General features: G+C 49.9%; 1 protein-coding gene across 1 annotated transcript in view; it reads left to right on the top strand.

Moving 5' to 3' along the window:
- The window catches only part of SNED1 (sushi, nidogen and EGF like domains 1), a 130915-nt gene that overhangs the window by 71427 nt on the left and 45870 nt on the right, over positions 1–13618 (top strand). Inside the window, exons 7-13 of the mRNA XM_074964232.1 lie at positions 4377–4490; positions 7302–7415; positions 7599–7715; positions 8613–8738; positions 11423–11527; positions 12316–12429; positions 13301–13417. Of these exons, the coding sequence (XP_074820333.1) occupies positions 4377–4490; positions 7302–7415; positions 7599–7715; positions 8613–8738; positions 11423–11527; positions 12316–12429; positions 13301–13417 (807 nt within the window). The remainder of the gene's footprint in view (positions 1–4376; positions 4491–7301; positions 7416–7598; positions 7716–8612; positions 8739–11422; positions 11528–12315; positions 12430–13300; positions 13418–13618) is intronic.

Raw genomic sequence — 13618 nt, 5'->3', positions numbered from 1 at the left:
GGCTGCCAACTAGACATGAAGCCATTGATCACTACCCGTTGAGCCTGATGATCTAGCCAGCTTTCTATCCACCTTATAGTCCACTCATCCAGCCCATACTTCTTTAACTTGCTGGCAAGAATACTGTGGGAGACCGTATCAAAAGCTTTGCTTTGCCATTCTTATGAATGTGAGGGACAAGGCTGAGGCTGGGCAACTCCCTTAGGCTCTCCTGAAAAGTTAGGGTCAGATCCTCCCCATCCCCCACTCTCCATTGAGTAATACCTACCTCTGCAAATAACCCCACTGAAGCAATGGGCTTCTTGTGGAACGAAGCATGGCTGCACGAAGGGGCAGGATCTGGCTCTTGAGGCCTGTCAATGCTCTGTAGTTTTTATCCAGCAGGAACCTTCAACTGGCTTAAAGAAACACCCACCAAGCTCAGTGGCATGGCCCAGAAGCACTTCTGAGCTCCTTGTAGAGAACTACATGCATCCTGGATTTGGACTTTGCAAATCCAAATGAAACTGGTGTGGCTGCAAGTGCCTCTTATCTGACACTGATGGTGCATTTCTGAGCAGTCTGGGTGTTAGCACAGTGCATGTCAGCAAGTCATTTTGAAGCCCTCTCCACTGTTGGTAGGTCCTGCTTAATGAAATAAGCTAGGTGTTGTTTAATTAGAATGCAAGTGGCCCTGCTCTCTGCAAGACTTTCACCAGTTCAGGTTTGGTCCAGAGCCCTTTGAAGTCAAGGGGAACCTTTCCACTGGTTTAGTGAACTTTGGCTACAGCCCTTGTTGTACTGAGTTGAGGCTAATCCACACAGCAATATAATCAAGAATTAGTATATCCACCCAGTCATGTGACATGTGCAGACTCCTCTGTGCATGAGGATGGCAGCAAGGGCCATATTTTAAGAGCTCAAGGGCGGATGTTCAAGTTCTCAGCACCCACAATCGGAGCCAGATTTTCAGAGGAGCTCAGCTTCCCTTTAGACACCTAAATAAGGGGCAGAGTTTCAAGAGTGCTCAGCACGCAGTGTGGCTCCTGAGTCTGCATCCTTTATCATGGAACCCCATCAAGACACTCCAGCCTCCAGGCTGAGTGTATTTTATAAGAGGGTATCTTATGTGCCCTGGGAGAGCTAAGCCAATAAACAGTGAGGGAAATTCTGAACCAACCTACTGAAAAATCAGCCATCTTATAAATAAGCCTGTGTAAGCCTCTACAGAGCTGTATCCAAAGAGGAGACCCATTCACTGAGTTCTCAGAGATCTTAAAACAAAGAACAGAAGCTTAGCTCCAAGCTATTCAAGTCTGGACACATCCGTGTCCGTGTCCTCAGCCATCCTGTCTGATCTCCTGATCCCTTGGGACGGGAAGTGGTCGGCATTCTCTAGAGAGGCAAGAAGATATTACAGCCCTGGCTGAGTTCTCCCTTGCAATTGGACACCAGGCTGCTGTATTGGATCCAACCTTTGGATCTCATGTACTTCCAAGCCTACTGAGTCTGAGCAGTGTCCAGACTCTGCCTCTAAGTCTGGCTTCTCTGGAACCCTTCCAAGGTACAGTCCCCTGCTGCCTTCTCAGGATGTGGGATCCCACGGTCCAGCTGCCTAGAATCCAAGGCCAGTGCTGCTCCATAAGTCTCCCCAAAACTTAAGCATGTCCTCCGCAGAGCTTTTCCTAAAGTTTTTTCTAATATGTAACCTAAGTCTCCCTTGCAGCAGATTAAACCCATTACTTCTTGTCCTACCTTCAGTAGATGTTCAGAGTAGTTAATCACAGTCCTTTTTAAAACAGCCCTTAACATATTTGATTAGTTATCAGATCCCCCTCAGTTGTCTTTTCTCAAGACTAAACATGCCTAAGTTTTTTAGGTCAGGTTTTTAAAACCTTTTATCAGAACTGGACACTCTGCTTCCACTGAGGCCTCAGAAATGCTGATTAGAGCAGGATAATTACCTCCCGTGTCTTACATACCACACTCCTGTTCTATAATTTCCTGGGTCCTCTTTGTTCCTCTTTTTAATGATCGGTACTGTTTCCCCTTCTTCAGTCCTTGTGACCTCACCTGTCCTCCAGGAGTTCTCAAAGATAATTGGTAACAATTCCCAGATTACTTCAGCCAGTTCTTTAATGATCTTAGGATGAATTTCATCAGACCCTAATGACTTGAATATATCTAATTTATCTAAGTATTCTTTAAACTGTTCTATTCTTATTTTGGCTTCTGTTCCTTCCTTCCCTTTTTACCCAGTCGGTCCTTCCTTCCATAGAGAACCATACTTCTCTATGCCAATATTTCAGTCATCTAAATTGCCAAGCAGATTTCCCCACTGATTTCCCTCTTGTTACTCCTATGATCCATGCACTTCCAGTGTGTCAACCTTCAGAAGTGCTCATGCTTCTCCCCTTCAGAGCAGATGAGGGTGTTCAGAGGCCTAATTTTGGAAGGGAGAGGCTCTTGTGATAGCTCAGCTGAGTGGTGATGGGACAGCAGAGGGCAATGGGGTGAATCTGCAAGGTGTGAATATGCTTCTTGCCTTCCAGCTGGGGAGAGTGAGAGCCGGCCAGCAGGGACAATTCAGTAGCAATTGGAGAACATTGGAGAGGAGGGGTCACAGAGGCTGGGTGCCTGGGGCCCTGGGAGGACCGTGGCAAATGGGGATAGGGTGACCACCTTTGTTGGCTGGAAATAAGGGAGAGCCACATGAAAAATAAGGGACAACACTTTATTTTAAGGGACATTGCAGGGAAACACCATTTCTCTTAACATAGCATGTATTTGTCTCTCAAGTATACATTTCTGCTGCCCTCAAGAATACAATGCAATTGTCATAAATTTCAATTTAATGTTTCAAATGGTAAAGGGACAGTCCCTTAAAATAAGGGATGGCTGGTCCCCCTAGTTGGGGTATGCATATCTGTCCCATAGAGCCCTACAGCACATGCCTCAGCTTTGGCCACCTGGGGCTCTAGAGGGGCTGTGTCAAGCTTATGTTTGGCACCCCGCCCCAAATGAGTAGGGTTCCCACATCCAGGTTATAAAAGACCGGGACATCAAGGGTGATCCAGAGTCCATACAGCTGAACAGCTGGCACTGTGCACTGAATACCCATCCCAGGCCAGCTGTCTAAAAAGGCAAGGTGCTGTTCAGGATGCACAATGGTGTGATGGGGCCCACAGTCATTCTACGAATCCAGGCTGGAGGGGTTGGGGTGCACAAGAGCTGTAGGATTGGGGTCGGTTGTGTACGAAGCATGCTGCCATGGCAGATGATGATTCTGATATTGGGGCCTCATCTGGAGCCAACTGAAATCCAAGGGGTCTTTACATTGACTCCAATGGGCTTTGGCTCAGTTCTTTACTGGGAGCCATCAGGCAGAAACTGGACAAAAAGCTACATCTGCCTGGCAGGCAGCTGTCACTTAGGGTCAGAGCAAGCCAAACATGAGGGCTTCCTTCCAGAAACACCAAGCAGGAGAAATTGCAAACAGACACTGACCAGAGTTTCTACTGGGGGCTGTTCTCAGAGTGACATATAGCTGCGCCTGCCCAGCGCAATGGACTCCTCTGGATGAGTCACCTCAGTCCGAGCACAGGCCCATGGTACTACCACGGGCCTCAGCAGTTTTCCCTAAATAGCTGCAGTATCTTGGCCTCCAATAAGATAACTTGTCCTAGGGAGCGAATAAGAAAGTGGATGTTTACTAAAGGAAAACACATCCAAGAGCAAACATGGCACCAGCACCCAAAGGAAGAAGGTAAATGAACCAGCTGAACTGTCCAAGTCAGGAATTATTGTCTGATTTGCCCCTGTGTGATAATAGCATCCTACATGGTCCACATCTCTGTATAACTCCTTCCTCCTTGCATATCACTGTTGAACCAGACTTCAGGGGAGCAAGTGCTAAAGGGGAGGGAAATGTAATGCAAAGGTACGTGATTTACTTAAAAAAAACAAAACAAAAAAACTAATGTGCAAGAATTGGAGAGAATTAATTAGTGCTGCCCCCTGCTGGTGTGATGGTGCTTGGCTCCCTGGGATGGTATGATTTTTGATGGTGGGGCTAGTGGCTTCTATAAAGATGAGCAAAAGACCCTACACTTTGAGGACCTGTCATTCCATAAAGGCCCTGGGATTCACAAGCTATCCTTCTCCCTTTTTCCAGCAGTAGGACTTGAATGGGAGGAAAAACACCAGCAGTCCAGTTCCCTTTCCAGCCAAAGGATCTGATGGGGAGGCAGTGTCTGGGAGACGGGTCCGTATGGCAACCATGGGGGTGGGCTTGGAAGGTGCGAGGGCTCCAGGTTGGGAGGGGAATGTTCTGAGCCTTGCGTGTCATTCCCCAGCACCAGATTCAATCTCTCGTTTGTTTATTTTGAACATTGCAGTGGAGTCACCCTGTGAAATGAAGGAGTGCCAGAATGGCGGGCAGTGCCAAGTGGCAAACAAGACAGCGGTGTGTGTGTGTCAGGCAGGATATACAGGAGACTCCTGCGAGATAGGTAAGAAGTCAATTGGATGACCATGTGTTGGAATGGCCTCAAGTGAGAGATGAAGTCTTAGGGTGAAATCTCATATGTTCCACTTGAACTGAGGTGACTTTCTGGGCCTTCCAGCAGGTGTCGGATTGTTCCCAGGGAGGTACCCTCTGCATGTTTGGGTTGGCTTTTCCTACCTCCCTAATTCCTCAAATTAGCAGTATTTGGAGGGCGACGTTTTGTATTATTGTATGTTTAGTTGATTTTCAACTTCATCCCTGCCCAACTGGGTCCATATAGATCATTACTCTCCTCTGAAAGCATTCACAAGGATCTTAGAGGAAGAGAAGACCCCAAAAGACGTATGTGTAGGCCAGAGATGAGACCACACCTAATACCGGAGAGGTCCACGTGGGTGGGTGGAGGGTCAATAATGAAAGTGGAGTGAGCTAGATCAAAACGTGCCTGAGGGCAGAGACAAAGAAGTACACTAGAAGTGATGCATAAAGCAAGCATCTGGGAGTCGGAGGAGGGTAGAGTGCTAGGTTTTCTCTAGGAGAGAGTGCAGGGGTCAGAGGCAAGTCAGACATCTAGAACCTGGCAGATGCATTCATCTGGAGGAGGAGCTAGAGAAGAGATCTAGCCCTAAGGAGATGCACACACCTGGAGTTGGAATCAGAATAAGGATAGAGCTCTAGAATCATAGAATATCAGGGGTTGGAAGGGACCTCAGGAGCTCATCTAGTCCAACCCCCTGCTCAGAGCAGGACCAATCCCCAACTAAATCATCCCAGCCAGGGTTTTGTCAAGCCTGACCTTAAAAACTTCAAAGGAAGGAGATTCCACCACCTCCCTAGATAACGCATTCCAGTGCTTCACCACCCTCTTAGTGAAAAAGTTTTTCCTAATATCCAACCTAAACCTCCCCCACTGCAACTTGAGACCATTACTCCTCGTTCTGTCATCTGCTACCACTGAGAACAGCCTAGATCCACCCTCTTTGGAACCCCCTTTCAGGTAGTTGAAAGCAGCTATCAAATCCCCCCTCATTCTTCTCTTCCGCAGACTAAACAACCCCAGTTCCCTCAGCCTCTCCTCGTAAGTCATGTGTTCCAGTCCCCTAATCATTTTTGTTGCCCTCCACTGGACTCTTTCCACTTTTTTCACATCCTTCTCATAGTGTGGGGCCCAAAACTGGACACAGTACTCCAGATGAGGCCTCACCAATGTTGAATAGAGAGGTCCCTCGATCAAGTCCCTCGATCTGCTGGCAATGCCCCTACTTATACTGCCCAAAATGCCGTTAGCCTTTTTGGCAACAAGGGCACACTGTGGACGCATATCCAGCTTCTCGTCCATTGTAACCCCTAGGTCCTTTTCTGCAGAACTGCTGCCTAGCCATTTGGTGGGATTCATCTGTCCTAAGTGCAGGACTCTGCACTTGTCCTTGTTGAACCTCATCAGATTTCTTTTGGCCCAAACCTCTAATTTGTCTAGGTCCCTCTGTATTCTATCCCTACCCTCCAGGGTATCTCCCTCTCCTCCCAGTTTAGTGTCATCTGCAAACTTGCTGAGGATGCAGTCCACGCCATCCTTCAGATCATTTATGAAGATATTGAACAAAACCGGCCCCAGGACCGACCTTTGGGGCACTCCACTTGATACCAAATGCCAACTAGACATGGAGCCATTGATCACTACCCGTTGAGCCCGACAATCTAGCCAGCTTTCTATCCACCTTATAGTCCATTCATCCAGCCCATGCTTCTTTAACTTGGTGGCAAGAATACTGTGGGAGACCGTATCAAAAGCTTTGCTAAAATCAAGGAATAACACCTCCACTGCTTTCCTTTCATCCACAGAGCCAGTTATCTCATCATAGAAGTCAATTAGGTTAGTCAGGCATGACTTGCCCTTGGTGAATCCATGCTGACTATTCCTGATCACTTTCCTCTCCTCTAAGTGCTTCAGAATTGATTCCTTGAGGACCTGCTCCATGATTTTTCCAGGGACTGAGGTGAGGCTGACTGGCCTGTAGTTCCCAGGATCCTCCTTCTTCCCTTTTTTAAAGATGGGCACTACATTAGCTATTTTCCAGTCATCCGGGACCTCCCCCGATCGCCATGAGTTTTCAAAGATAATGGCCAATGGCTCCGCAATCACATCCGCCAACTCCTTTAGCACTCTCGGATACAGCACATCCAGCCCCAGGGACTTGGGCTCGTCCAGCTTTTCTAAATAGTCCCAAACCACTTTTTTCTCCACAGAGCGCTGGTCACCTCCTCCCCATGCTGTGCTGCCCAGGGCAGTAATCTGGGAGCTGACCTTGTTCGTGAAGACCGAAGCAAAACAAGCACTGAGTACATTAGCTTTTTCCACATCCTCTGTCACTAGGTTGCCTCCCTCATTCAGTAAGGAGGCCACGCTTTCCTTGACTTTCTTCTTGTTGCTAACATACCTGCAGTAACCCTTCTTGTTACTCTTAACATCTCTTGCTAGCTGCAACTCCAGGTGTGATTTGGCCTTCCTGCTTTCACTCCTGCATGCCTGAGCTATATTTTTATACTCCTCCCTGGTCATTTGTCCAATCTTCCACTTCTTGTCAGCTTCTTTTTTGTGTTTAAGGTCAGCAAGGATTTCACTGTTGAGCCAAGCTGGTCACCTGCCTCTAGGAGAGGGTTGGCCTTTTTATATGTCCGGTGGTAAGAGACAGAGCTCCAGACACAGAGCTAACAAGCAGGGGACCTTAACCACATCCATAGATATGCATGTTGGGTTTTAGCCTGTCCTGGAGCCAGGGTTAGCCCTGAGCCCCTTGCTGTTCTTCACCTACAGAAATAAACGAGTGCGAATCCAGCCCCTGCCTGCACAGGGGGCGCTGCATCGACCTGGTGGATAACTACACATGTGTGTGTGTGGAGCCCTTCGTGGGACAGCGCTGTGAGACAGGTGCCCTTCTCTTATCTGCCCATAGCAACAGCCCCAGTGTAGGGCTGGGATCAGTCCGTGGCTGACCCTTCGCCATTCCTGCCTGCCCGTGTGTGGCTGTCCCTCCCCAGGCTCCATCCAGCCATGCTCTTAGCACTCCTGAGTCAGCGGGGCTGAGCCGAGGCTCCCTCTCTCCCACTCCAGACCCCTCGCCATGTGAGGATAGGAGTTGCAGGAACCGGCAGACCTGTAATTACATCCGCCCAGGACGCTACATCTGCACATGTTCGCCGGGCTACTACGGCAACAACTGCCAGTATGGTGAGCTCAGCCTTGCTCCTTCCCCCGCAGCCATGGATGTGGGGCTTGACTCTGAGCAGCTTTGTGCTGCTCCTAGTGGAAACCCCCTTGGGATTTACCCTGGGCGGGAAGCCCCCAAACAGGATAGAGCTTTATGTCACACCACCTCCCAGCACCCAGAATCAGGCCTGGCCAGGGAGAAGGAGATTGCCTGGGCAGTCCCCAGCCCTTGGGGGTCTCTTGGCAGCAGGCTGTATGCCATGGATCGGATCAGCCCCCAGCTGACCTCAGGGGAGCACAGAAGGGATCCTCCCCAAGTCCTACCCCCAAGCACCACTCAGGGGAGCGAGCAGCAGATTCGGTAGAACTCCCCCTGGACCGTGGCAGGAGCTGAAGGTGCAGGGCCAGGTGTCCCACAGAGGGACTCATCTGAAATGAGCCATTTCACCAAGGCTCCTGCCAGGTCACTTGTGGGAAGCGATCACAAAAGGGCTATGGCCGGGGTTCTCAAACCTTTCAGGGGGTCACAAGGTTATTACATGGAGGTCATGAGCTGTGAGCCTCAATCCCAAACCCCCTTTTCCTCCAGCATTTATAATGGTGTTAAATATATTTAAAAGTATTTTTAATTTATAAGGAGGGGGTCGAATTCAGAGGCTTGCTGTGTGAAACGGGTCACCAATACAAAATTTTGAAGTTAGCTGGGGGCTGATCCGATTCGTGGCATGGCAACCAGTGTTTTCCGGCAGGACCTGCCTGGCTGTTGGAGCTGACCCTGCTGGCCAATCTGACCCGATTCATCTCTGGAGTTACTCCCATTAACATCCTGGAGGGATACTGTGGGGTGTTTTGACCCCTCCTTAGCTTAAATGACTGACTTTTCCTGGCCAGTCTTTCACTGATGTTCACTCTTTGCAGGTGGGCCCAGAATGCCAAATGCTTGTCTCTCTAGTCCATGCCAGCATGGGGGGAACTGTCTGGAAACCGAACAAGGCTATGTCTGTGAATGCCCAGAGGGATATATGGGCACTGACTGCAGAGACAGTAAGTAGCAGAGGTGGGGGTTTCTTGAGCCAGAGGTTGATCATAGAGTCATAGAATATTAGGGTTGGAAGGGACCTCAGAAGGTCATCTAGTCCAACCTCCTGCTCAGAGCAGGACCAATTCCCAACTAAATCATCCCTGCCAGGGCTTTGTCAAGCCTTACCTTAAAAACCTCAAAGGAACGAGATTCCACCACCTCCCTAGGTAACCCATTCCAGTGTTTCACCACCTTCCTAGTGAAAAAGTTTTTCCTAATATCCAACCTAAACCTCCCCCACTTCAACTTGAGACCATTACTCCTTGTGCTATCACTGAGAACAGTATAGATCCATCCTCTTTGGAACCCCCTTTCAGGTAGTTGAAAGCAGCTATCAAATCCCCCCTCATTCTTCTCTTCTGCAGACTAAACAATCCCAGTTCCTTCAGCCTCTCCTCATAAGTCATGTGTTCCAGCCCCCTAATTATTTTTGTTGCCCTCTGCTGGACTCTTTCCAATTTTTCCACATTCTGCTTGTAGTGTGGGGCCCAAAACAGGACACAGTACTCCAGATAAGGCCTCACCAATTTCCAATAGAGAGGAACGATCATGTCCCTTGATCTGCTGGCAATGCCCCTACTGATACAGCCCAAAATGCCGTTAGCCTTCTTGGCAACAAGGGCACACTGTTGACTCATATCCAGCTTCTCGTCACCGTAACCCCTTGGTCCTTTTCTACAGAACTGCTGCCTAGCCATTCGATCCCTAGTCTGTAGCGGTGCATGGGATTCTTCTGTCCTAAGTGCAGGACTCTGCACTTGTCCTTGTTGAACCTCATCAGATTTCTGTTGGCCCAATCCTCTAACTTGTTTAGGTCCCTCTGTATCCTATCCCTACCCTCCAGCGTATCTACCTCTCCTCCCAGTTTAGTGTCACCTGCAAACTTGCTGAGGGTGCAGTCCACGCCATCTCCAGATCATTAATGAAGATATTGAACAAAACCAGCCCCAGGACCGACCCTTGGGGCACTCCGCTCGATACCGGCTGCCAACTAGACATGGAGCCATTGATCACTACCTGTTGAGCTCGATGATCTAGCCAGCTTTCTATCCACCTTATAGTCCATTGATCCAGCCCATACTTCTTTAACTTGCTGGCAAGAATACTGTGGGAGACCATGTCAAAAGCTTTGCTAAAATCAAGGAATAACACCTCCACTGCTTTCCCTTCATCCACAGAGCCAGTTATCTCATCATAGAAGTCAATTAGATTAGTCAGGCAAGACTTGCCCTTGGTGAATCCATGCTTACTGTTCCTGATCACTTTCCTCTCCTCTAAGTGCTTCAGAATTGATTCCTTGAGGACCTGCTCCATGATTTTTCCAGGGACTGAGGTGAGGCTGACTGGCCTGTAGTTTCCAGGATCCTCCTCCTTCCCTTTTTTAAAGATGGGCACTACATTAGCTTTTTTCCAGTCTTCCGGGACCTCCCCCGATCGCTATGAGTTTTCAAAGATAATGGCCAATGGCTCCGCAATCACATCCGCCAACTCCTTTAACACTCTCGGATGCAGCACATCCGGCCCCATGAACTTGTTCTCGTCCAGCTTTTCTAAATAGTCCCAAACCACTTTTTTCTCCACAGAGCGCTGGTCACCTCCTCCCCATGCTGTGCTGCCCAGGGCAGTAGTCTGGGAACTGACCTTGTTTGTGAGGACCGAGGCAAAAAAAGCACTGAGTACATTAGCTTTTTCCACATCCTTTGTCACTAGGTTGCCTCCCTCATTCAGTAAGAGGCCCACACTTTCTTTGACTTTCTTCTTGTTGCTAACATACCTGCAGTAACCCTTCTTGTTACTCTTAACATCTCTTGCTAGCTGCAACTCCAGGTCTGATTTGGCCTTCCTGCTTTCACTCCTGCATGCTTGAGCAATATTTTTATACTCCTCCCTGGTCATTTGTCCAATCTTCCACTTCTTGTCAGCTTCTTTTTTGTGTTTAAGGTCAGCAAGGATTTCACTGTTGAGCCAAGCTGGTCACCTGCCATATTTACTATTCTTTCTATACATCGGGATGGTTTGTTCTTGCAACCTCAATATGGATTCTTTAAAATACAGCCAGCTCTTCTGGACTCCTTTCCCCCTCATGTTATTCTCCCAGGGGATCCTGCCCATCAGTTCCCTGAGGGAGTCAACGTCTGCATTTCTGAAGTCCGTATTCTGCTGCTCTCCTTTCTTCCTTGTGTCAGGATCCTGAACTCGACTATCTCATGGTCACTGCCTCCCAGGTTCCCATCCACTTTTATCTCTGGATAATGTCTGTCTTGAACAGTTTTACTGTTACATTTGAGATCAGGTCAGTTAGATCAAGGGTTGATCAGAGTTCAGGATGTCCTCAGATAAGCAGTGGCTCTCCTCTCCAACAGGGAGGTGCAGCTAGCTTGGGATTTGCCATCTCCTAGAGATTAATTAGATTAAAGTTCTGATGTCCTAGATGAAGAAAGGAGAGGTTCTGCTGGGAGGCTCTTGTAGCTGAATGAAATGCAGGCTCCTCTCTCAAGGGAATCTGTGTGGGCCTCCATGTTTACTCCTCGTCAGAGTCACTTGGTTGCCACAGTGATGAGCAACTTGATAAACACCTAACTATCTAGCTAGAGCATGGACTCAGCTGTCCCAAAAGAGCCTCTGTTTGCCATCTCTGTCTGCACAGAGGTCTCTGAGGACTGCGAGTGTCAGAACGGGGGCAAGTGTCTGGATGGAAACTTCACCATCTGCCAGTGTCCACCCGGATATTTTGGACTTCTCTGTGAATTTGGTAAGAGCAAAGATCTCCCAGTTTATTAAATGCCCTTATTTCCTTCCTTTCCCCTTTCTTTTATAATTGAAAATAGAGAGAGAAGCTAGGAGTCCTGCTGGTCCCACAGCCATTGATGGAATGCTAGCCCTCAGAGACTATTCTCTATCACAGACCTCTGCTGTTCCACCAACCAGCCTCTGCTCTGCTCTAGAGCCAAAGGGAGGCTACATTCCGAGGCTACATTCCTTCCCACTCTTCTCCACTGGAGCCCCTGGCTCAGCACCAGAGAGTCACCTCCTCTGGGGCAAAGGAGAATAGACTATTTCCCATTTGTTCAGTCCTTAGCTCCACACCCTGCAGCCCGTGGACCCTCCCTAACTTGGCTGCTGTCTCCTGGAGGAGAGGAAGGTTTGGGTTTCCATACACATTCACTCCTGAGCTCTCCGCACCGATCCAAATAAAGCTGCAATAGCCCCTCCTTGGCAGGAGGGATGGTGGGATTCGAACAGGGTCACTTCCTCCTCCAGCTCCTCCTTAGTGGAAAAAGAGTAAAAAATCGCTGTAGAATGTCCTTCCCAGGCCCTGAGCTGGCTGAGCAGATGGCTGGACTCTGACCTATGGCTGGCACACTGTGGGGGGTGGCACTCACTGGATGTTGGCCTCTGGCTGGCACACTGTGGGGGGGTGCACTCACTGGATGTTGGCCTCTGGCTGGCACACTGGGGGTCACTGACCAGACATTGGCCTCTGGCTGCTGCACTGGGGGGTCACTCACAGGACACTGGCTATTGTTGCTGTTCTCACAGAAGTGACCACTACACCTTGCAATATGAACACACAGTGTCCGGACGGGGGCTACTGCATGGAGTATGGTGGGAGCTACCTGTGCGTGTGTCATACGGACTATGGCACCAACCACTGTGAGTCCGGCCTGGTCTGGGCACAGGGAGGGGCTGGGGGGTGATGGAATGGGTGCAGTGTGACCTGGGCGGGGCAGGCACTCGTAATATGGCTGAAGGGATCCGAGCTGCAGTGCTGCAGGGTGCGGGGGTGTCAGCAGTGCCTACAGTGATAGAGGAGCAGCAGAGGAGAGGGCAGGGCAGGGGGTGGGGGGAGTGGCAATGGAGGAGGTCAGGCATTTGTGACATGGCTTGGTGAGCTGCTACAGCACAAGGCAGGGACAGGGAGCACATCAAAGGGATGAGCCATCCCGGTAGGACAGCGCGGGACACCATGGAGCCAGACTCCTAGCAGCTCCTATAGGGAGTAGATCTCCCCAGCCCCACTCATTCAGGGGTGTCAGAGACCCTCATCCTCCCTCGTGTCCCCCAGGCAGTGTCCCTGAAGTGGTGGTGATGACAACACCTCATTCCTATCTGGACATGCTGGGTCAGCTCTTTGTCCCCATTGCACAGCTGGGCAGAGCAAGGTGCCAAGTCCTGCAGAGAGGGCCTGACCCACAACTCAATGGGGAGAGTCCCATGGGCTCTGGGTGATTTGCTGTGTGGGACCTGGTCACGCCACTGCAGGAACGCTGGAAGCTCGCCCTAATCCTAGCAGCCCTGCAAATGGCTACAGTGTAAACGCTAGTGGCCCACAGCAGGATGCAGGCCACAACAAGCCCTGCAACGATAAAGCCAGGGAGGAACACCAGGGAGCCAGCCAGCCAGCCCTGCCACAAGGAAGGAGCAGATTAGATGCGCCTGTGGGGTTTTGCCACTCTGACCTGCTCTGCCTGGTAGGACTTATATTGATCATCTTAACTGTTTGGTCCCATCTGTGGTTTTTCAGCTGTGCCATCTCCCTGCGACTCAGAGCCCTGCCTGAACGGGGGGTCCTGCGAAGCCCATGATGACTCATACACCTGTGAATGTCCGCGGGGCTTCAACGGCAGGCACTGCGAGAAAGGTACTCCCGAGGCATGGGCTGGAGAGACGGGGCAGGGAGGGGTCCTCGGCATATCCCACCTGCCATGCATTCTGGTTAGTCTGTGTTCAGGAGATCCCAGCCCCATGCAGCGTAGCAGCACAGGAGCAGGAAACATCTGCATCTAGTGTTCCTGCTCCCCTTCCTGTCACTGTGTTGGGCAGCTCGGTTGAGCTGGGGAAT

The sequence above is a fragment of the Natator depressus genome, chromosome 9 (assembly GCF_965152275.1).
Source record: "Natator depressus isolate rNatDep1 chromosome 9, rNatDep2.hap1, whole genome shotgun sequence".
NCBI lineage: Eukaryota > Metazoa > Chordata > Testudines > Cheloniidae > Natator > Natator depressus.
This window is presented reverse-complemented; position numbering and strand designations above follow the sequence as displayed.